The 23,646-nt window shown below is 50.3% G+C and overlaps 1 protein-coding gene across 1 annotated transcript in view; it reads right to left on the minus strand.

Annotated features, from left to right (window-relative positions):
- Window positions 1-23,646, minus strand: part of LOC112261380 (palmitoyltransferase ZDHHC5-A) — a 46,213-nt gene that overhangs the window by 16,465 nt on the left and 6,102 nt on the right. Inside the window, 7 exon segments of the mRNA XM_042329744.1 lie at window positions 7,103-7,205; window positions 7,571-7,743; window positions 8,321-8,478; window positions 9,024-9,145; window positions 14,903-14,949; window positions 14,951-15,002; window positions 15,004-17,745. Coding sequence (XP_042185678.1) covers window positions 7,103-7,205; window positions 7,571-7,743; window positions 8,321-8,478; window positions 9,024-9,145; window positions 14,903-14,949; window positions 14,951-15,002; window positions 15,004-15,056 — 708 coding nt within the window. The 5' untranslated portion in view covers window positions 15,057-17,745.

Consider the following 23,646-nt stretch of genomic DNA (forward strand, 5'->3'; position numbering starts at 1 on the left):
AGGGAGAGAGAGACAGAGAGACAGGAGGGAGAGAGAAAGAGAGGAGGGAGAAAGAGAGACAGGAGGGAGAGAGAGAGAGGAGGGAGAGAGAGACAGGAGGGAGAGAGAGAGACAGGAGGGAGAGAGAGAGACAGGAGGGAGAGAAAGAGACAGGAGGGAGAGAAAGAGACAGGGGAGAGAGAGAGGAGAGAGAGAGACAGGGGAGAGAGAGAGGGAGAAAGAGAGAGGAGGGAGAGAGAGACAGGAGGGAGAGAGAGAGACAGGAGGGAGAAAGAGACAGGAGGGAGAGAGAGAGACAGGAGGGAGAGAGAGAGACAGGAGGGAGAGAAAGAGACAGGGGGGAGAGAGAGGAGAGAAAGAGACAGGGAGAGAGAGGGAGAGAGAGAGAGACAGGAGGGAGAGAGAGAGGAGAGAAAGAGAGAGGGAGAGAGAGGGAGAGAAAGAGACAGGGGGAGAGAGAGGGAGAGAAAGAGACAGGGAGAGAGAGAGAGAAAGAGAGAGGGAGAAAGAGACAGGAGGGAGAGAGAGAGACAGGAGGGAGAGAGAGAGACAGGAGGGAGAGAGAGAGACAGGAGGGAGAGAGAGAGACAGGAGGGAGAGAGAGAGACAGGAGGGAGAGAGAGAGACAGGAGGGAGAGAGAGAGACAGGAGGGAGAGAGAGAGACAGGAGGGAGAGAGAGAGACAGGAGGGAGAGAGAGAGAGAGGAGAGAGAAAGAGACAGGAGAGAGAAAAGGAGATTAAAAAAAAGAGAAAGATTATATTTTTTAAATAGGTTATTCATTTTCCTCAAGACATCATCCATTCATCAACACGACATATTTAAAGTGTAAACATCAAACATGGATCTCGAGCACCAAAAATACAAATGGGGGATAAATAGAGGGAGGGAGGGGTGAGGGAGAGGAGGACAGAGGATTATTCTCTCTCCTCGATGAGATGATGACCCGTACATCTGCATTCAGGGGAGGGATGAAGGGAGACAGGGATGGAGGGAGGGGTAGCGGGGGGGGTCACATTTTGGAGGATTTGTAGAGATTAAATGTTTTGGGCCTTTAGGAACAACGTCAACACAAACGCACACCAAGGGTTCAGTTCTCAGACAGCAACAAAAGAGGTGCACGACTTTGTTGTCCAAGGGGATGAGCATATCTCTCACTATTTCTGTGATGACAGCTAATCTTTGCAATTGCAGGGTCAATTCTAGTCCAGGGGGCTGCCAGATTTGGGTCCAGCCTTTTGGCAACTAAGATACTTTGAAAAAGGGACAGTTATACCTGGTGTGTGTGTGTTATACTTGTTCGTTGGTGGTTCTCCCCCGGTGTGTGTGTGTTGTACTTGTTCGTTGGTGGTTCTCCCCCAGTGTGTGTGTGTGTGTGTTGTACCTGTTCGTTGGTGGTTCTCCCCGGGGTGTGTTGTACCTGTTCGTTGGTGGTTCTCCCCGGTGTGTGTGTGTGTGTGTGTTGTACCTGTTCGTTGGTGGTTCTCCCCGGTGTGTGTGTGTGTGTGTTGTACCTGTTCATTGGTGGTTTCCCCGGTGTGTGTGTGTGTGTTGTACCTGTTCGTTGGTGGTTCTCCCCGGTGTGTGTGTGTGTGTTGTACCTGTTCGTTGGTGGTTCTCCCCGGTGTGTGTGTGTGTGTTGTACCTGTTCGTTGGTGGTTCTTCCCCGTGTGTGTGTGTGTGTGTTGTACCTGTTCGTTGGTGGTTCTCCCCCGTGTGTGTGTGTGTGTTGTACCTGTTCGTTGGTGGTTCTCCCCGGGTGTGTGTGTGTGTGTGTGTTGTACCTGTTCGTTGGTGGTCTCTCCCGGTGTGTGTGTGTGTGTGTTGTACCTGTTCGTTGGTGGTTCTCCCGGTGTGTGTGTGTGTGTGTGTTGTACCTGTTCGTTGGTGGTTCTCCCGGGTGTGTGTGTGTGTGTGTGTTGTACCTGTTCGTTGGTGGTTCTCCCCGGTGTGTGTGTGTGTGTTGTACCTGTTCGTTGGTGGTTCTCCCCGGTGTGTGTGTGTGTGTGTGTTGTACCTGTTCGTTGGTGGTTCTCTCCCCGTGTGTGTGTGTGTGTTGTACCTGTTCGTTGGTGGTTCTCCCCCGTGTGTGTGTGTGTGTGTGTTGTACCTGTTCGTTGGTGGTTCTCCCCCGGTGTGTGTGTGTGTGTGTGTGTGTTGTACCTGTTCGTTGGTGGTTCCCCCCGTGTGTGTGTGTGTGTTGTACCTGTTCGTTGGTGGTTTCTCCCGGTGTGTGTGTGTGTGTGTGTTGTACCTGTTCGTTGGTGGTTCTCCCCCGGTGTGTGTGTGTGTTGTACCTGTTCGTTGGTGGTTCTCCCCGTGTGTGTGTGTGTTGTACCTGTTCGTTGGTGGTTCTCCCCGTGTGTGTGTGTGTGTTGTACCTGTTCGTTGGTGGTTCTCCCCGGGTGTGTGTGTGTGTGTTGTACCTGTTCGTTGGTGGTTCTCCCCCGGTGTGTGTGTGTGTGTTGTACCTGTTCGTTGGTGGTTCTCCCGGTGTGTGTGTGTGTGTTGTACCTGTTCGTTGGTGGTTCTCTCCCCGTGTGTGTGTGTGTGTGTGTGTTGTACCTGTTCGTTGGTGGTTCTCCCCGGTGTGTGTGTGTGTGTGTGTGTGTTGTACCTGTTCGTTGGTGGTTCTCCGGTGTGTGTGTGTGTGTGTGTGTTGTACCTGTTCGTTGGTGGTTCTCCCGGTGTGTGTGTGTGTGTGTGTTGTACCTGTTCGTTGGTGGTTCTCTCCCCGGTGTGTGTGTGTGTGTGTTGTACCTGTTCGTTGGTGGTTCTCCCCGGTGTGTGTGTGTGTGTTGTACCTGTTCGTTGGTGGTTCTCTCCCCGTGTGTGTGTGTGTGTGTTGTACCTGTTCGTTGGTGGTTCTCCCCCGGTGTGTGTGTGTGTGTTGTACCTGTTCGTTGGTGGTTCTCCCCCGGTGTGTGTGTGTGTGTTGTACCTGTTCGTTGGTGGTTTCCCCGGGTGTGTGTGTGTGTGTTGTACCTGTTCGTTGGTGGTTCTCCCCGGTGTGTGTGTGTGTGTTGTACCTGTTCGTTGGTGGTTCTCCCCGGTGTGTGTGTGTGTGTTGTACCTGTTCGTTGGTGGTTCTCCCCCGTGTGTGTGTGTGTGTGTTGTACCTGTTCGTTGGTGGTTCTCCCCGGTGTGTGTGTGTGTGTGTGTGTGTTGTACCTGTTCGTTGGTGGTTCTCCCCGGTGTGTGTGTGTGTGTGTGTGTGTGTGTTGTACCTGTTCGTTGGTGGTTCTCCCCGGTGTGTGTGTGTTGTACCTGTTCGTTGGTGGTCTCCCCGGTGTGTGTGTGTGTGTTGTACCTGTTCGTTGGTGGTTCTCCCGGTGTGTGTGTGTGTGTGTTGTACCTGTTCGTTGGTGGTTCTCTCCCGGTGTGTGTGTGTGTGTGTGTGTTGTACCTGTTCGTTGGTGGTTCTCCCGGTGTGTGTGTGTGTGTGTGTGTTGTACCTGTTCGTTGGTGGTTCTCCCCGGTGTGTGTGTGTGTGTGTGTTGTACCTGTTCGTTGGTGGTTCTGTGTGTGTGTGTGTTGTACCTGTTCGTTGGTGGTTCTCCCCGGTGTGTGTGTGTGTGTGTGTTGTACCTGTTCGTTGGTGGTTCTCCCCGTGTGTGTGTGTGTGTGTTGTACCTGTTCGTTGGTGGTTCTCCCCCGGTGTGTGTGTGTGTGTGTGTGTTGTACCTGTTCGTTGGTGGTTCTCCCGGTGTGTGTGTGTGTGTGTTGTACCTGTTCGTTGGTGGTTCTCCCCGTGTGTGTGTGTGTGTGTGTGTTGTACCTGTTCGTTGGTGGTTCTCCCCGGTGTGTGTGTGTGTGTGTTGTACCTGTTCGTTGGTGGTTCTCCCCGGTGTGTGTGTGTGTGTGTTGTACCTGTTCGTTGGTGGTTCTCCCCGGTGTGTGTGTGTGTGTGTGTGTTGTACCTGTTCGTTGGTGGTTCTCCCCGGTGTGTGTGTGTGTTGTACCTGTTCGTTGGTGGTTCTCCCCGGTGTGTGGTGTGTGTGTGTGTGTTGTACCTGTTCGTTGGTGGTTCTCCCCGGTGGTGTGTGTGTGTGTGTTGTACCTGTTCGTTGGTGGTTCTCCCGGTGTGTGTGTGTGTGTTGTACCTGTTCGTTGGTGGTTCTCCCCGGTGTGTGTGTGTGTGTTGTACCTGTTCGTTGGTGGTTCTCCCCGGTGTGTGTTGTACCTGTTGTGGTGGTTCCCCCGGTGTGTGTGTGTGTGTTGTACCTGTTCGTTGGTGGTTCCCCCGGTGTGTGTGTGTGTTGTACCTGTTCGTTGGTGGTTCTCCCCGTGTGTGTGTGTGTTGTACCTGTTCGTTGGTGGTTCTCCCAGTGTGTGTGTGTGTGTGTTGTGGTGTGTGTGTGTGTTGTACCTGTTCGTTGGTGGTTCTCCCCGGTGTGTGTGTGTGTGTTGTACCTGTTCGTTGGTGGTTCTCCCGGTGTGTGTGTGTGTGTGTGTTGTACCTGTTCGTTGGTGGTTCTCCCCGGGGTGTGTGTGTGTGTGTGTTGTACCTGTTCGTTGGTGGTTCTCCCCGTGTGTGTGTGTGTTGTACCTGTTCGTTGGTGGTTCTCCCCGGTGTGTGTGTGTGTGTTGTACCTGTTCGTTGGTGGTTCTCCCCGTGTGTGTGTGTGTTGTACCTGTTCGTTGGTGGTTCTCCCCCGTGTGTGTGTGTGTGTTGTACCTGTTCGTTGGTGGTTCTCCCCCGGTGTGTGTGTGTTGTACCTGTTCGTTGGTGGTTCTCCCCGTGTGTGTGTGTGTGTTGTACCTGTTCGTTGGTGGTTCTCGGGGTGTGTGTGTGTGTGTGTGTTGTACCTGTTCGTTGGTGGTTCTCCCCGTGTGTGTGTGTGTGTGTGTTGTACCTGTTCGTTGGTGGTTCTCCCCGTGTGTGTGTGTGTGTGTTGTACCTGTTCGTTGGTGGTTCTCCCGGTGTGTGTGTGTGTGTTGTACCTGTTCGTTGGTGGTTCTCCCGGTGTGTGTGTGTGTGTGTGTGTTGTACCTGTTCGTTGGTGGTTCTCCCCCGGTGTGTGTGTGTGTGTTGTACCTGTTCGTTGGTGGTTCTCCCCGGTGTGTGTGTGTGTGTTGTACCTGTTCGTTGGTGGTTCTCCCCGTGTGTGTGTGTGTGTGTTGTACCTGTTCGTTGGTGGTTCTCCCCTGTTCGGTGTGTGTGTGTGTGTGTGTTGTACCTGTTCGTTGGTGGTTCTCCCCCGGTGTGTGTGTGTGTGTGTGTTGTACCTGTTCGTTGGTGGTTCTCCCCGGTGTGTGTGTGTGTGTGTGTGTTGTACCTGTTCGTTGGTGGTTCTCCCCGGTGTGTGTGTGTGTTGTACCTGTTCGTTGGTGGTTCTCCCCGGTGTGTGTGTGTTGTACCTGTTCGTTGGTGGTTCTCCCCGGTGTGTGTGTGTGTGTTGTACCTGTTCGTTGGTGGTTCTCCCCGGTGTGTGTGTGTGTGTTGTACCTGTTCGTTGGTGGTTCTCCCCGGTGTGTGTGTGTGTGTTGTACCTGTTCGTTGGTGGTTCTCCCCGGTGTGTGTGTGTGTACCTGTACCTGTTCGTTGGTGGTTCTCCCCGGTGTGTGTGTGTGTGTTGTACCTGTTCGTTGGTGGTTCTCCCCGTGTGTGTGTGTGTGTTGTACCTGTTCGTTGGTGGTTCTCCCCGGTGTGTGTGTGTGTGTTGTACCTGTTCGTTGGTGGTTCTCCCCGGTGTGTGTGTGTGTGTTGTACCTGTTCGTTGGTGGTTCTCCCGGTGTGTGTGTGTGTGTGTTGTACCTGTTCGTTGGTGGTTCTCCCCGGTGTGTGTGTGTGTGTGTTGTACCTGTTCGTTGGTGGTTCTCCCCGGTGTGTGTGTGTGTGTTGTACCTGTTCGTTGGTGGTTCTCCCCGGTGTGTGTGTGTGTGTTGTACCTGTTCGTTGGTGGTTCTCCCCGGTGTGTGTGTGTGTGTTGTACCTGTTCGTTGGTGGTTCTCTCCCCGGTGTGTGTGTGTGTGTTGTACCTGTTCGTTGGTGGTTCTCCCCGTGTGTGTGTGTGTGTGTTGTACCTGTTCGTTGGTGGTTCTCCCCGGTGTGTGTGTGTGTGTTGTACCTGTTCGTTGGTGGTTCTCCCCGGTGTGTGTGTGTGTGTTGTACCTGTTCGTTGGTGGTTCTCCCCGGTGTGTGTGTGTGTGTTGTACCTGTTCGTTGGTGGTTCTCCCCGGTGGTGTGTGTGTGTGTGTGTGTTGTACCTGTTCGTTGGTGGTTCTCCCGTGTGTGTGTGTGTGTGTGTGTTGTACCTGTTCGTTGGTGGTTCTCCCCGGTGTGTGTGTGTGTGTGTGTTGTACCTGTTCGTTGGTGGTTCTCCCCGGTGTGTGTGTGTGTGTTGTACCTGTTCGTTGGTGGTTCTCCCCGGTGTGTGTGTGTGTTGTACCTGTTCGTTGGTGGTTCTCCCGGTGTGTGTGTGTGTGTGTTGTACCTGTTCGTTGGTGGTTCTCCCCCGGTGTGTGTGTGTGTGTTGTACCTGTTCGTTGGTGGTTCTCCCCGGTGTGTGTGTGTGTGTTGTACCTGTTCGTTGGTGGTTCTCCCCGGTGTGTGTGTGTGTGTTGTACCTGTTCGTTGGTGGTTCTCCCCGGTGTGTGTGTGTGTGTTGTACCTGTTCGTTGGTGGTTCTCCCCCGGTGTGTGTGTGTGTGTTGTACCTGTTCGTTGGTGGTTCTCCCGGGTGTGTGTGTGTGTGTTGTACCTGTTCGTTGGTGGTTCTCCCCGGTGTGTGTGTGTGTGTTGTACCTGTTCGTTGGTGGTTCCCCGGTGTGTGTGTGTGCTGTACCTGTTCGTTGGTGGTTCTCCCCGGGTGTGTGTGTGTGTGTGTTGTACCTGTTCGTTGGTGGTTCCCCCAGGGTGTGTGTGTGTGTGTGTGTGTGTGTGTTGTACCTGTTCGTTGGTGGTTCCCCCGGTGTGGTGTGTGTGTGTGTGTGTGTTGTACCTGTTCGTTGGTGGTTTCCCCGGTGTGTGTGTGTGTGTGTGTGTGTGTGTGTGTGTGTGTGTGTTGTACCTGTTCGTTGGTGGTTCTCCCCGGTGTGTGTGTGTGTGTGTGTTGTACCTGTTCGTTGGTGGTTCACCCCCGGTGTGTGTGTGTGCTGTACCTGTTCGTTGGTGGTTCTCCCCCGGGCCACCAGTACCATGTGGAAGCCAGTGAGACCAGCCACCGGGATGAAGAAGAGACCAGCCACACACATCACTGCCATACTGAGAGACCAGGGGTTAAGGAGGCAACAGAGACGCCAAATAACACACTCACCGGGCGTGTCGCAAATGGCACCCTATTCCTTACATAGTGCACTACGTTTTGACCAGCGCTCATTCGGGACGCAGACAGAGACTCCCGAAGAAAAAAAAAAAAAAGAGTGTTGAAAATGAAATACCCGGGAGACGCACGCCGCCCGACAGACAGAAACCCAGGAATCTACCGCCCCAAAAACACACACATGAACCAAACTACACATCCAACCGCACACACTCTCACAACAAAACACACACACACACACTAACCCTCACCCCCGACGCCCAGACTCGTGGCTTGTCGGACATCCCAACACCTAAGTACAGGATACGTGACGGCAGAGTGGACCGTGTCCAGCTGCTGTGTGTGGTAGAGGACGTAGAGCAGGCCGAAGCCAAACACTCCCGTGATGTGGACCGTCAGGGACAGCAGGAACAGGAAGAAGTGGCGGTAGTTCCTCCGGCCGATACAGTTGTTCACCCACGGGCAGTGGTGGTCGAAGTCCTGGAGGAGGGGAGAGAGAGGGGGGGGGGGGTTAAAAGGGAGCAAAAAGGGCGAGTTAGAGCCATTTGTATAAAGTTAAAAGGGACAGTGCGAGATTTGGTCTGTTATATGTGAAACACTGACAGTAGAAGTCAGTCTCCACTGTTTGTGCCCAGTACGCGTGTTGCACTTTTACTTGGAGAGGACGAGAGCTTTGCGCCAGAGCGTCCAACTCTTTGTTCGGGCGCCCCCCTCCCCCTGCAAGGCTATTATATTGACCTTCGATAACAGTGGGTTGAATCCCTGGGACGGGGCTGAGGGCTCATTCCACCACAGGTTTGTTCAAAGGCATCTCTTAAGAGCTGGGCTCTCCTGGAGAACTACCTTCCTGTAGGTTTTCACGCCACTTGTAACGAACCTGATTTAGCCTCTCAACCAGGTACTTATTCAAATCAGGTGTGCTAGATTAGGGTTGCAGTGAAAAGCTACAGGACAATAGCTCTCCCGGGAACAGGGTTGGAGAGCCCTGCTTTAGAGGATACGTGATGTTGACCCCGTCCAGCTGCATGTTGATGTGAGATGGTGTGTGTGTGCCTACCTCCACACAGTTGTCACACACGGAGCAGTGTGAGCAGCGGGGCGGTCTGTAGAAGCGGCAGGTGGAACACCATTTCATCCTGACCTGGATGCCCCGGATCTCCACCGTCTTATAGAGCGGAGCGCGGAAATCATCCTCCTTGTCCTCATCCTCATCCGCTGGAGAAACACAAACACTGTTAATAAACTAGCTTGAACAGACACCCTTACTTAGATCAGCATGAACAGACACCCTTACTTAGTTCAGCATGAACACCCCCCCCCCTTACTAGATCAGCATGAACAATCCCCTTACTAGATCAGCATGAACACCACCCCCCTTACTAGATCAGCATGAACAACCCCCCCCTTACTAGATCAGCATGAACACCCCCTTTACTAGATCAGCATAAACACCCCCTTACTAGATCAGTTTGAACACACCCCCCTTACTAGATCAGCATGAACAACCCCCTTACTAGATCAGCATGAACAATACCCCCTTACTAGATCAGTATGAACACCCCCTACTAGATCAGCATAAACACCCCCTTACTAGATCAGTTTGAACACACCCTTACCTAGATTAGCATGAACAACCCCCACCCCCTCTTACTAGATCTGCATGAACACACACACAAATACACAGCATAGGCAGTAGACAGTCATATAGGGAGTTTACAGGGAGCATGAGATGTTGTTTTTCATCTGTGCAACACACACACCTCTGGGGAAGATGCCCGGGTCCATGAAGGTGGCCATGCAGAAGTTGGCCAGGACGAACAGGAAGGTGACACCGTTGTAGATCGGCACGACAACCGAGAACTGCTCCGACAGCCATGGACACCTGAAAGAGAGAGGGAGGGAGAAAAAGAGAGGGAATTAAGTTAGATCAATTGTCTTTATTCATAACAAGAAGCACAGTGTTTTTGACAGGGAGGGCAGTGGCACTACAGGAGCAAAACTGTCAACAGTATCTGTTTAGGAAGAGCTTGTCTCATTGCCATGGGAACGGGGTGACCCACATATGGGGACCACATGTTGCATAGACAACGGGCCAACACCCTGAAACACAGGGAGAGAGACAGAGAGAGATAGTTCATGCTAGGTTTAGCCAAGACTGCGCATTTGTCTAGTGAATAAAGCACTTTCTGATTGAACCGAGTTGAGCAAATTCAGAGGAAGACAGATTGAAAAAAAGAATGAGAGAGAGAGAGAGAGAGAGAGAGAGAGAGAGAGAGAGAGAATGGCAGCTCTTTGTTAAGGGTGACAGATGCTGGCCTATTTTCCCTCTATTCCAGCATGGTGGTTGTTGTTGTAATCTGGAGCAGAGATATGACCTGACAGGCCGCTCCAGACACACTGACAGGAGACGACCTACACCTGCCTGACGAGCTCCACACACACCCTGACGTTGATCTGTCCTGTCTATCCTACTCTGCACTACTACGGTCACACACTCAACTGTGTGTGAGTATGAAAGAAAAGAGAGAGTGCTGAGGAGCATGTTGAGTAGGGAGAGAGCTGAGGAGCATGTTGAGTAGGGAGAGCGAGAGAGCTGAGGAGCACGCTGAGTAGAGAGAGAGCTGAGGAGCATGATGAGTAGAGAGCGAGAGAGCTGAGGAGCAAGTTGAGTAGGGAGAGCGAGAGAGAGAGAGCCGAGGAGCATGTTGAGTAGGGAGAGCGAGAGAGAGAGAGCTGATGAGCATGTTGAGTAGAGAGAGAGAGAGCTGAGGAGAATGGTGAGCAGGGAGAGAGCTGAGGAGCACGTTGAGTAGGGAGAGAGCTGAGGAGCACGTTGAGTAGGGAGAGAGCAGAGGAGCATGTTGATTAGGGAGAGAGCAGAGGAGCATGTTGAGCAGGGAGAGAGAGAAAGAGAGGGCTGAGGAGCATGTTGAGTAGAGAGAGAGAGAGAGAGCTGAGGAGCATGTTGAGTGGAGAAAGAGAGAGCTGAGGAGCATGTTGAGTAGGGAGAGGGCTGAGGAGCATGTTGGATAGAGAGAGAGAAAGAGAGAGCTGAGGAACATGTTGAGTAGAGAGCAGCTGAGGAGCAAGTTGAGTAGGGAGAGAGCCGAGGAGCATGTTGAGTAGGGAGAGAGCCGAGGAGCATGTTGAGTAGGGAGAGAGAGAGAGAGCTGAGGAGAATGCTGAGCAGGGAGAAAGCAGAGAAGCAAGTTGATTAGGAGAGAGCAGAGGAGCATGTTGAGTAGGAGAGAGCCGAGGAGCATGTTGAGTAGGGAGAGCGAGAGAGAGAGCTGAGGAGCATGTTGAGTAGGGAGAGAGCCGAGGAGCATGTTGAGTAGAGAGAGAGAGCTGAGGAGCATGATGAGTAGAGAGCTGAGGAGCATGATGAGTAGAGAGCGAGAGAGAGCTGAGGAGGAAGTTGAGCACGGAGAGCGAGAGAGAGAGCTGAGGAGCATGTTGAGTAGGGAGAGAGCTGAGGAGCATGTTGAGTAGGGAGAGGGCTGAGGAGCATGTTGAGAAGGGAGAGGGCTGAGGAGCATGTTGATTAGGGAGAGAGCTGAAGAGCATGTTGTGTAGGGAGAGAGCTGAGGAGCATGTTGAGTAGGGAGAGCGAGAGAGAGAGCTGAGGAGCATGTTGAGTAGGGAGAGAGCCTAGGAGCATGTTGAGTAGAGAGAGCTGAGGAGCATGTTGAGTAGAGAGCGAGAGCTGAGGAGCATGATGAGTAGAGAGCCGAGGAACATGATGAGTAGAGAGCGAGAGAGAGAGAGCTGAGGAGCATGTTGAGTAGGGAGAGAGCTGAGGAGCATGTTGAGTGGGGAGAGAGCTGAGGAGCATGTTGAGTAGGGAGAGAGCTGAGGAGCATGTTGAGTAGGGAGAGAGCTGAGGAGCATGATGAGTAGAGACCTGAGGAACATGATGAGTAGAGAGCGAGAGAGAGAGAGCTGAGGAGCAAGTTGAGTAGGGAGAGCGAGAGAGAGAGCTGAGGAGCATGTTGAGTAGGAGAGAGCCGAGGAGCATGTTGAGAAGAGAGAGCTGAGGAGCATGTTGAGTAGGAGAGAGCTGAGGAGCATGTTGAGTAAAGAGAGAGCTGAGGAGCATGTTGAGTAGGGAGAGGGCTGAGGAGCATGTTGGATAGAGAGAGAGAAAGAGAGAGCTGAGGAACATGTTGAGTAGAGAGCAGCTGAGGAGCAAGTTGAGTAGGGAGAGAGCCGAGGAGCATGTTGAGTAGGGAGAGAGCCGAGGAGCATGTTGAGTAGGGAGAGAGAGAGAGAGAGAGAGAGAGCTGAGGAGAATGCTGAGCAGGGAGAAAGCAGAGAAGCAAGTTGATTAGGGAGAGAGCAGAGGAGCATGTTGAGTAGGGAGAGAGCCGAGGAGCATGTTGAGTAGGGAGAGCGAGAGAGAGAGCTGAGGAGCATGTTGAGTAGGGAGAGAGCCGAGGAGCATGTTGAGTAGAGAGAGAGAGCTGAGGAGCATGATGAGTAGAGAGCTGAGGAGGAAGTTGAGCACGGAGAGCGAGAGAGAGAGAGCTGAGGAGCATGTTGAGTAGGGAGAGAGCTGAGGAGCATGTTGAGTAGGGAGAGAGCTGAGGAGCATGTTGAGAAGGGAGAGGGCTGAGGAGCATGTTGAGTAGGGAGAGAGCTGAGGAGCATGTTGAGTAGGGAGAGGGCTGAGGAGCATGTTGAGTAGGGAGAGGGCTGAGGAGCATGTTGAGTAGGGAGAGAGCTGAGGAGCATGTTGAGAGAGAGCTGAGGAGAGAGAGAGAGAGAGCTGAGGAGCATGTTGATTAGGAGAGAGCTGAAGAGCATGTTGTGTAGGGAGAGAGCTGAGGAGCATGTTGAGTAGGGAGAGAGCTGAGGAGCATGTTGAGTAGGGAGAGCGAGAGAGAGAGCTGAGGAGCATGATGAGTAGAGAGCTGAGGAACATGATGAGTAGAGAGCGAGAGAGAGCCGAGGAGCATGTTGAGTAGGGAGAGAGAGAGAGAGAGAGCTGAGGAGCATGTTGAGTAGGGAGAGAGCTGAGGAGCATGTTGAGTAGGGAGAGAGCTGAGGAGCATGATGAGTAGAGACCTGAGGAGCATGATGAGTAGAGAGTGAGAGAGAGCTGAGGAGCAAGTTGAGTAGGGAGAGCGAGAGAGAGAGCTGAGGAGCATGTTGAGAAGAGAGAGCTGAGGAGCATGTTGAGTAGGGAGAGAGCCGAGGAGCATGTTGAGAAGAGAGAGCTGAGGAGCATGTTGAGTAGGGAGAGAGCTGAGGAGCATGTTGAGTAGAGAGAGAGCTGAGGAGCATGTTGAGTAGAGAGAGAGCTGAGGAGCATGTTGAATAGAGAGAGAAAAAGAGAGAATTGAGGAGCATGTTGAGTAGAGAGAGCTGAGGAGCATGTTGAGTAGAGAGAGAGAGAGGGCTGAGGAGCATGTTGAATAGGGAGAGAGCTGAGGAGCATGTTGGGTAGAGAGAGAGAAAGAGAGAGCTGAGGAGCATGTTGAGTAGGGAGAGAGCCGAGGAGCATGATGAGATGGAGAGAGCTGAGGAGCATGTTGAGTAGGGAGAGAGCTGAGGAGCATGTTGAGTAGAGAGAGAGCTGAGGAGCATGTTGAGTAGAGAGAGAGAGAGCTGAGGAGCATGTTGAATAGAGAGAGAAAAAGAGAGAGCTGAGGAGCATGTTGAGAGCATGTTAGAGAGAGCTGAGGAGCATGTTGAGTAGAGAGCTGAGGAGAATGAGAGAGAGAGAGAGGGCTGAGGAGCATGTTGAATAGGGAGAGAGCTGAGGAGCATGTTGAGTGGGGAGAGAGCTGAGGAGCATGTTGAGTAGGGAGAGAGCTGAGGAGCATGTTGAGTAGGGAGAGAGCTGAGGAGCATGATGAGTAGAGACCTGAGGAGCATGATGAGTAGAGAGCGAGAGAGTTGAGGAGCAAGTTGAGTAGGGAGAGCGAGAGAGAGAGCTGAGGAGCAAGTTGAGTAGGGAGAGCGAGAGAGAGAGCTGAGGAGCATGTTGAGCTGAGGAGCATGTTGAGTAGGAGAGAGCCGAGGAGCATGTTGAGAAGAGAGAGCTGAGGAGCATGTTGAGTAGGAGAGAGCTGAGGAGCATGTTGAGTAGAGAAAGAGAGCTGAGGAGCATGTTGATGTTAGAGAGAGAGCTGAGGAGCATGTTGAATAGAGAGAGAAAAAGAGAGAATTGAGGAGCATGTTGAGTAGAGAGAGCTGAGGAGCATGTTGAGTAGAGAGAGAGAGTAGAGAGGGCTGAGGAGCATGTTGAATAGGGAGAGAGCTGAGGAGCATGTTGGGTAGAGAGAGAGAAAGAGAGAGCTGAGGAGCATGTCGAGTAGAGAGCTGAGGAGCATGTTGAGTATGGAGAGAGCTGAAGAGCATGTTGAGTAGAGAGAGAGAAAGCTGAGGAGCATGTTGAGTAGGGAGAGAGCTGAGGAGCATGTTGAGTAGGAGAGAGAGAGCTGAGGAGCATGTTGAGTAGGAGAGAGAAAGAGAGAGAGCTGAGGAGCATGTTGAGTAGCAGAGAGAGCTGAGGAGCATGTTGAGTAGGGAGAGAGAGCTGAGGAGCATGTTGAGTAGAGAGAGAGCTGAGGAGAATGTTGAGTAGGAGATGTTGAGAGAGAGAGCTGAGGAACATGTTGTGTAGATAGAGAGAAAGAGAGAGCTGAGGAGCATGTTGAGAAGAGAGAGCTGAGGAGCATGTTGAGTAGGAGAGAGAGAGAGAGAGCTGAGGAGCATGTTGAGTAGAGAGCGAGAGAGAGCTGAGGAGCATGTTGATTAGGGAGAGAGCTGAGGAGCATGTTGAGTGGAGAGAGAGAGCTGAGGAGCATGTTGAGTGGAGAAAGAGAGCTGAGGAACATGTTGAGTAGAGAGAGAGAGGAGAGAGTAGAGAGAAAGCTGAGGAGCATTTTGAGTAGAGAGAGAGAGCTGCTGGAGCATGTTTAGTAGAGAGAGAGCTGAGGAGCATGTTGAGTAGAGAGAGAGAGCTGAGGAGCATGTTGAGATTAGGGAGGAGAGCATGTTGAGTGAGTAGAGAGCTGAGGAGCATGTTGAGTAGAGAGAGAGAGCTGAGGAGCATGTTGAGTAGAGAGAGCTGAGGAGCATGTTGAATAGAGAGAGAGCTGAGGAGCATGTTGAGTAGAGAGAGAGCTGAAGAGCATGTTGAGTAGAGAGCTGAGGAGCATGTTGAGTAGAGAGAGAGAGCTGAGGAGCATGTTGAGTAGAGAGAGAGAGAGCGCTGAGGAGCATGTTGAATAGAGAGAGAGCTGAGGAGCATGTTGAGTAGAGAGAGGAGTGTGTGTGAGTGTCAGGAGTATGTGTGTCTTTACGTCTGACGTTGCTCTGCTCTGTCCCATTGCCAGGGGTTAACTGTGCACTACTCAATAACTGTCACACTACAGGCAGGCGGTAGGTAGGGGACTGGTATGTCCGAATTGATGTGCATGCGAGTGTGTCTTTCTTGAAAGGCAGAGAACTCACCAAGTGAAGGTGTGTGTGGTGATAAGTGTTTATGTAAAGGTGTGGGTGTGTTTGAGGAGACGGTCTTGTGTGTGACTTGTGTAGGACGTGTTCACGCCATGCGTTTGAGCATCTGTGTATGACGTGTGTATATGACGTGTGTGCGTGTGTCCTGGGGGGGTATGGTCGTACTCACGTGAAGCAGAAGAAGAGTGTGGTGGATCCCACCAGGAAGGCCGTCGCCCGCCGACACGGGCACGTAGCGGGACGGGCGAAGTGGCCGGGATGGGGAGGCGGTATGGGGGCGAGGGGAGGCCACCCGCACCCCCACTCTTACTGCTGCCCGGCATCACACAGGGGAGAGGGGAGGGGGCTATAATGCCTTTGATTACTCAGGGAGGGGGTAGAGGGGAGGGGGACGGGACGGTGGAATTACCCCACCCAGGGAGGGTGGGGATGAGGGGGTAGGGAGGATTTGTTCGGGGTGTGTGGATGGAGGGATTATAGATAAAGAGGGAGGGAGAGATTAAGAGAAAGAGCACATAGAGAGAGAGAGGGAGGGAGAGACAGAGGGATTGAAGTGGTTAGAGAGGGAGGTAGAGGAGTCCCCTTCTCAATCGGACCAGTACGAGAGAAGACCAGCGTTTCTGCATGTTCACCGGAAAGAGGGGGGTGAAAAGAAAGAAGGGGTAGATTGGCCCCTCCCTAAACCACGTGTTAATAAAACAACTCTGTCCCTTTGCTTGAAGTTGTTTGACGTCTATTCAACTTGACCGTTGGCCTCGTCCAAGAGGAGGTGGTAAGATAAGACAGAGGCTATTTGAAAGGAGAGGGTAAGACAGAGATAGAGGGGGGGGGGTATTTGATTGAGATGCACTCTGCCAGCCGCTAGAGGCTTAAAAGAGCCTCCGCGATAAGGCTTTTGTTGCTCTGTCCTCCGGACAACACACAGGTCAACATAAAGGTCAACATGAAAGGTAAACAGAGCCACTACTTAAAGTCGTGCTCTTGTAAGATTGAGGCGTTGCCGCTCTATGCGTGAACTACTGGCTTATAGGGGGGGGGGACAACAACAACAACAACTTCTGCTCAATCGTGTGTCAATCTCAAGGCTGATACTTTTGAATTGCTTGGTTTTTCCTTTAGTCTTTAAACTGGTTCCTTACAGTGGATTTGGGTCAACGCCTTGACATTTTAAAGGGGAATTTCAAGAAATGTGTGCGTGCGTGCGAGAGGTAAATAACTTCATTGAAGGCTTAGTGATTTTACGATACAAAAATAAAATAGTGCAACAAATAGAAAAGAGGAACAAGCTGTGATATGGCTTGATTGTTTGGGTGTGGAATATAAAAACCTTGGACGCTCCCTTTTCAAATGAAAACAAGTAGGATGTCCTAGTAAAACATAATGCGGATGATTGTGAAAGCAGTTTTAACTTACATTTCTTCTTAATTCATTACAATCCTACTCTCATCTAGTCGCCTTTGAAATGGTTTCAAAAACACAACTCGACTTTCGGGCGTCAAAATGTCAGTTAGGTACAGGGGATGAGGCAGATCACCTTGGTTGACCTGCTATACATTCCCTGTTCAATGAAAGCCCGCAGCAATAACTTAATATTTCAAAGATCTCTGGTCCAGTTCAATGACATCGACCTAATAACCTTCTCCCCACCCAGACTAAGATGACAGGTTGTTTTGGTCTGTAGCTTGGACGGTCTGTCGACTGCTCAGTCTGTACACTACTCGGTCTGTGATGCAGATTCGACTGAGTATGGATTTGGTTCTGACACAGACGTTTTTAAAAGGGTTTGAAGCGATTGAGGAGGTAGAGACCGACTGCAAGGTTTTTGATTTGTCACAGGTAAAAGACATAAAAAGGTCGCAACTTAATCGTTTCTTTTCTGCCTCGATAGAAAGGTAGGCTATCACTGTAGCTGGTCTAGTGTGTAAACAGGTAGTCGATATGCATAATGAGGGAGAGAGAAAAACCAAGGGAGAGAGAAAGGCAGAGCAAAATGGCCTTTGATTGTGGCCAAGTGGATTCTTGTCTGTCTTGTCTCTCAATCGTCATATGAGATAGGAAAAACAAAACATCAAAACGAGAGCAAAAAAAATCAGCGAAGACGAATATCAAGAAGTCAGCTAGTTTCCTTACTAATTAAATGGCTGTCCCTTCAGTCCAAACAGCGTCTTAAAAAACGCCAATGTGCGCGTAGACGGACTCTCAGACTTTGTTCTTTCTGGTCGGGGCATCCCTGAGCCAATGGGAGACAAGCAGGAAGTCTCAGCGGTCGATCCCACATATCCAAAACACCCTTAAAATGTCCTCCTGAAAAAATGGTTGAAAAAATAAAAAGGATTAAAAAAATTAAAAAATAGCAATGTGAAGTTGAACCCAGAGAGGAAGGATGAGGGCCTGAAGATTAGAAGCTGGAAGCTGTATTCCCTAGTGGGGGGGCTGATGAGCTCCTCCCCAGTGTCTGTAGACTCAAGGCCCAGCTGTGTTAGCTAGCCAAGGAGAGAAAGATGAGGCGGGCTTGTTAGTTACATAAGCCTCCGTCTCACTGAGCGAGGCAGCCAGCCAGCCATTCCCCCAGGGCCATTCCTCTACTTCCGTCCCCCAGCGGAGTGCAACGAGAGGGGGGGGGGGCACCCTCCCACCACGACCCCTGAGAACCAACTGAGTCTCGGAGCGCAAGTCTGAGTGACTGTGAGACGTTTATGTGACTCTCTAGGGCTACTTCTAGAGGAGTGTGTGTGTCTGTGTTAGTCTCCGTCTATCCGTCTCTGTTCGTGTCCGTCTCTACGTCTGTGTGAGTGTGTGTCTGTGCGAGTGTGTGTGGGTGTGTGTGTGAAGGGGGAGGGTGGCAGTTAGGAGAGCAGTGTGATAATCTGTAATAAAGAGAACTTAAATCCAACAGGTTTTCCAACGGGCACGGTCGCTCTCTCCACCCCCGCTGTGGTGTCACTTGTGATCTTCCTCTCTTTAGCCAGATGTGTGTGGCAGGGCCTCTAGATGTCTGCCGGGATACAGCTCCTAGAAGGAGGGAGGAGGGGGGGGGGGGAGAGAACGAGGGAGGGTAGAGAGAGACAGATGGGATAGAGGGAAAGAAAAGGGGAGGGTGGGAATAAGAGGGGGAGGAAAAGTGTGGGAGAGAGATACGCGTGTTTAGCTCCATCGTGAACCACGGACAATTCTATGGACGGACGGGGCTTCATCGTAAAACAAAACAGCATTCGATGTCGAGCACCAACTAGTCCCGCAGGAACGCTTCGGTTGTTCAACTAGCTTCTGCTGTGTAAGTTATCTGCTGCTGTCACTGTGTGTGTGCGCGTGCGCGTGAGTGAGTCCGTCAACCTCGAGTGTGTCTGTGGGCAATATATTTATTATTTCTTTCTCTCGTACCAGCAATCATTCTGGTTCCTAAAAAACGAATCCATAAAAACAAGGTGTGTGATTGGGTCTGGCAGATATTCCGTTAGCCCTCCAGGGATTCATCTGAAAGAGTGTGAGAACAAAAATAGATAGATAAAAAAAATACATTTAAAAAATGTCCTGTCCCACGTCTCGAAACAGCGTTTGACAAGGTGTTGAGAGGTGACGGTTTTCATGTTCCGCCAACTCAATGGGAGTTGAGCCCTTATAACCAGGGCCCTGCGTGCCATTCAGACACAACCCACGTTGTGAGGGCGTGAACCGTGAACGTACGAGTGAGACTGAGTGAATGTGAGTGACTGTGATTCTGGGCCCGCGAAGGACGCCACGGTTGGAAGGAAATGAGAGCTCGAGACAGAGGGTACAACCTGAACTTGCACAATAACAACTCTCATTTTGCCGTTTCTCCAGAAGTCCCTACCCTCCTCTGTTGAAATACCTTCTCCAGAACCCCTTGTACACCACATTAGGTGAGAAGACGGGGATAAGACACCGCACCCGAGATCAAGCGCCATTCAGACTCATGAATTTCACTGAACCACCACAGAGTCCTAAGTCCTTATTGACTCGTGGGGGGGTGCATTTATACTGGCTTAGCATTCCCCCCCCCCTCAATCTCAAAGTGCTTTAAACTGTTTTGGGTTGAATTGTCCGTTCCTCAAACCAATTAGGTGCTCCCCATCTCCCCTTCGACAGTTGAAGTAGTCAACTCAACACCGGTCACTTTGTGACATCCTTCCCAAGGGGGGGGGGGTCGTATTCATTAGGCGCCAGACAGAAGAAAACAGACAAAGAGGGAGGGAAGGACTAACTCAACTAGTCCAATAAAAACATTTCCATTGCGCAACTCTTAAAATAAAAATGTAAAAAGATTTTCTCCAATGTGCCGCCTCTTACACCGGATAGGTCTGTAATTAGGGTGATGCACTTCTAAAACAGGCTGACTAATAGGGGACATGCTTATAGATATCAGGCTCGGCTATGCAGAGACAGGAAGTGACGGTGACAGTCAGACTGATGAATCTGAATCAATCAAACCTGAATCATTCAAACACTAAATACACATAATGTAACATGACTGCCCAGGTTCTTCTAAGTGTACGTCCCAAACGGCACCTCCGTTTCCTTTATAGCGCACTACCTTTCACCTGGGCCCCATCATTTTTATTTTAACTATAGGGCCCTGGTCAAAGGTAGTGTACTGTAAAGGAACTAGGGTGTAGTTTGGGACACATCCCAATTAAGGCTGGCCTGAGCCAGAACGGGGATACGAGCCCTATCTCCTGTTTCTGTAGTGGGAGGCAGCTTGAGGTATAAAGTACACCCCCTAGACAGGACGCTAGTCTGTCGCAAGGCCTCACCCCCGATCCGCCTCCTTGGATAGTAAAGCCGAACTGTTAATTCTGGACTTAAGAGTCTATGACAATCATCTATGACTGATACCTCTCCATCTCCATCTTAAGGAGGAGGGAAAGACAGGATAGTGACAATAATTCTGTATTTATTTATTTTTTAAATCGCTAGTATGTCTGTAACATATACTCTTCTCCTCTGCTTTGTGCTAAATTCCAATCGAATTTGTAAAACATATAGAATTCGGCTCTGCTTTGGGGCTATGTCCCAATCAAACTCATTAACCTCCTAGTATCCTCATCTCCTTTCCTTCATCATCATAAAGGCAGACCAGGAGTTATCAGACTAGACCAAGGAATAACCACGGCGCTAGCTAGTTATAGTTAGAGTTTTCCCTAGTCAGTTCACATGGTCGGGAACACCTCTGGCATTACTGGTAAGAGAGAGAGAGAGAAGACTGCCTTGTATCACTCGGACCAATGGTTATCGGAGTGAAACCGGTGCTATCAGCATGGATACTGCATGGATACTGATAAAGGCTGTGTTCCAGATGGCATCCTGCTCCCTAGAAAGTCCACTACCCTACGGGCCCAGGTCAAAAGTAGCGCACTACATAGGGAGCCATTTGGGACACAAAATAGGTGGTTAGCCTGTAGCAGTAGCATCTTGCCAGGAAAAAAGGCTGTCTCTGCCTACACTGTCATAGTACTGAGATCTAGGGAAAGATTACACATAGCGGGCAAGATGGGTGCACACACACACACACACACACACACACACACACACACACACACACACACACACACACACACACACACACACACACACACACACACACACACACACAGAGAGAGTGAGTGAATGTAACATGAGTGTGGATGATTGCCTAATCAGTGGAGTAGGTCTTACTGCCGTGGGGAGAAACCGGAGCACAGACACACAATATGATTCATTGCAGTGCTATGCCCTGCCCGCGTTCACCTCATTTCTGGGGTTGTCGCGGAGAACCGGTCATGTGTGACCAACAATACGAATTCTTCCCCTCTACAGCGTAAAAGGTATGTAATCATCTGACGAGGACTAGTGGGTACCAGGTGCTGAGAAATGACTAGATACTCTAACGTGACCACAGATGGACTGAGATTATTATATATACAGAACCAGTCAAAAGTTTGGACTCACCTACTCATTCCAGGGCTTTTCTTTATTTGTACTATTTTCTACATTGTAGAATAATAGTGAAGACATCAAAACTATGAACTAACACATAGGGAATCACGTAGTAACCAAATATATTTTAAATTCTTCAAAGTAGCCACCATTTGCCTTGATGACAGCTTTGCACACTCTTGGCATTCTTTCAACCAGATACATGAGGTAGTCAACTGGAATGCATTTCAATGAACAGGTGAGCCTCGTTAAAAAAGTTCATTTGTGGAATTTCTTTCCTTCTTAATGCGTTCCAGCCAATCAGTTGTGTTGTGACAAGGTAGGGGCTGGTAACTCTAATGAACTTATCCTCTGCAACAGCTCAAATAAGCAAAGAGAAACAACAGTCCATCATTACTTTAAGACATGAAGGTCAGTCACTCTGGAAAATATCAAGAACTTTGAAAGTTCCTTCAAGTGCAGTCGCAAAAACCATCAAGTGCTGTGATGAAACTGGCTCTCATGAGGACCGCCACAGGAAAGGAAGACCCAGAGTTACCTCTGCTGCAGAGGATAAGTTCATTAGAGAGTTACCAGCCTCAAAAATTGCAGCCCAAATAAATGCTTCACAGAGTTCAAGTAACAGCCCCATCTTACAGGCAGTTAACCCACTGTTCCTAGGCCGTCATTGAAAATAAGAATTTGTTCTTAACTGACTTGCCTAATTAAATAAAGGTAAAATAAAAAATATTTTTTTTAATTGACTGTTCAGACAGAGGAGACTGCGTGAATCAGGCCTTCATGGTCGAATTGCTGCAAAGAAACTACTACTAAAGGACACCAATGAGAAGAGAGACTTGGACTTGGGACAAGAAACACGAGCAATGGACCAGTGGAAACCTGTCCTTTGGACTGATGAGTGCAAATATGATATTTGGTTCCAACTGCCGTGTTATTGTGAGACGCAGAGTTGGTGAACGGGTGATCTCCGAATGTGTGGTTCCCACCGTGAAGCATGGAGGAAGTGGTGTGATGGTGCTTTGCTGGTGACACTGTCAGTGATTTATTTAGAATTCAAGGCACACTTAACCAGCATGGCTACAACAGTGTTATGTCCCATCTGGTTTGCACTTAGTGGGTCTATCATTTGTTTTTCAACTGGACAATGACCCAAAACACACCTCCAGGCTGTGTAAGGGCTATTTGACCAAGGAGAGTGATGGAGTGCTGCATCAGATGACCTGGGCTCCACAATGAACCGACTTCAACCCAATTGAGATGGTTTGGGATGAGTTGAACTGCAGAGCGAAGGAAAAGCAGCCAACAAATGCTCAGCATATGTGGGAACTCCTTCAAGACTGTTGGAAAAGCATTCCTCCTGAAGCTGGTTGAGAGAATGCCAAGAGTGTGCAAAGCTGTCATCAATGCAAAGGGTGGCCACTGAAGAATTTATAACATATTTTGATTTGCAAAACACTTCTTTTGGTTACCACATGATTCCATATGTGTTATTTCATAGTGTGACATCTTCACTCTTGAATGAGTAGGTGTCCAAACTTGACTGGTACTTGTGTGTGTGTGTGTGTATATATATATATATATATAGATTCAACAACTGAGAAGTAAACTGAACAAGTTCCACTGACATGTGACTAACAGAAATTGAATAATGTGTTCCTGAACAAAGGGGGGATCAACATCAAAAGTAACAGTCAGTATCTGGTGTGGCCACCAGCTGCATTAAGTACTGCAGTGCATCTCCTCCTCATGGACAGCACCAGATTTGCCAGTTATTGCTGTGGGATGTTACCCCACTCTTCCACCAAGGCACCTGCAAGTTCCCTCACATTTCTGGGGGAAATGGCCCTAACCCTCACCCTCCGATCCAACAGGTCCCAGACGTGCTCCATGGGATTGAGATCCGGGCTCTTCGCTGGCCATGGCAGAACACTGGCATTCCTGTCTTGCAGGAAATCATGCACAGAACGAGCAGTACGGCTGGTGGCATTGTCATGCTGGAGGGTCATGTCAGGATGAGCCTGCAGGAAGTGTACCACATGAGGGAGGAGGATATCTTCCCTGTAACGCACAGCATTGAGATTGCCTGCAATGACAACAAGCTCAGTCCGATGATGCTGTTACACACTGCCCCAGACCATGACGGACCCTCCACCTCCAAATCGATCCCGCTCCAGAGTACAGGCCTCGGTGTAACGCTCATTCCTTCGACGATAAACGCAAATCCGACCATCGCCCCTGGTGAGACAAAACCGCAACTTGTCAGTGAAGAGCACTTTTTGCCGGTCCTGTCTGGTCCAGCGACGGTGGGTTTGTGCCCATAGGCGACATTGTTGCCAGTGATGTCTGGTGAGGACCTGCCTTACAACAGGCCTACAAGCCTTCAGTCCAGCCTCTCTCAGCCTATTGCGGACAGTCTGAGCACTGATGGAGGGATTGTGTGTTCCTGGTGTATTTGATTGATTTGATTTGATATCCCGGGCAGTTGTTGTTCCCATCCTGTACCTGTCCCGCTGGTGTGCTGTTCAGATGTACCGATCCTGTGCAGGTGTTGTTACACGTGATCTGCCACTGGGAGAACGATCAGCTGTCTGTCCTGTCTCCCTGTAGCGCTCTTAGGCGTCTCACAGTACGGACGTTACAATTTATTGCCCTGGCCACATCTGCAGTCCTCACGCCTCCTTGCAGCAAGCCTAAGGCACGTTCACGCAGATGAGCAGGGTCCCTGAGCATCTTTCTTTTGGTGTTTTTCAGTCAGTAGAAAGGCCTCTTTTGTGTCCTAAGTTTTCATCACTGTGACCTTAATTGCCTACAGTCTGTAAGCTGCTAGTGTCTTAACTAACATTCCACAGGTGCATGTTCATTAAATGTTTATGGTTCATTGAGCAAGCATGGGAAACAGTGTTTAAACCCTTTTCAATGAAGATCTGGAAAGTTATTTGAACTATCTTTGAAAGACAGGGTCCTGAAAAAGGGACTTTT

Source organism: Oncorhynchus tshawytscha, linkage group LG11 (assembly GCF_018296145.1).
Source record: "Oncorhynchus tshawytscha isolate Ot180627B linkage group LG11, Otsh_v2.0, whole genome shotgun sequence".
In the NCBI taxonomy this organism is placed as follows: Eukaryota; Metazoa; Chordata; class Actinopteri; order Salmoniformes; family Salmonidae; genus Oncorhynchus; species Oncorhynchus tshawytscha.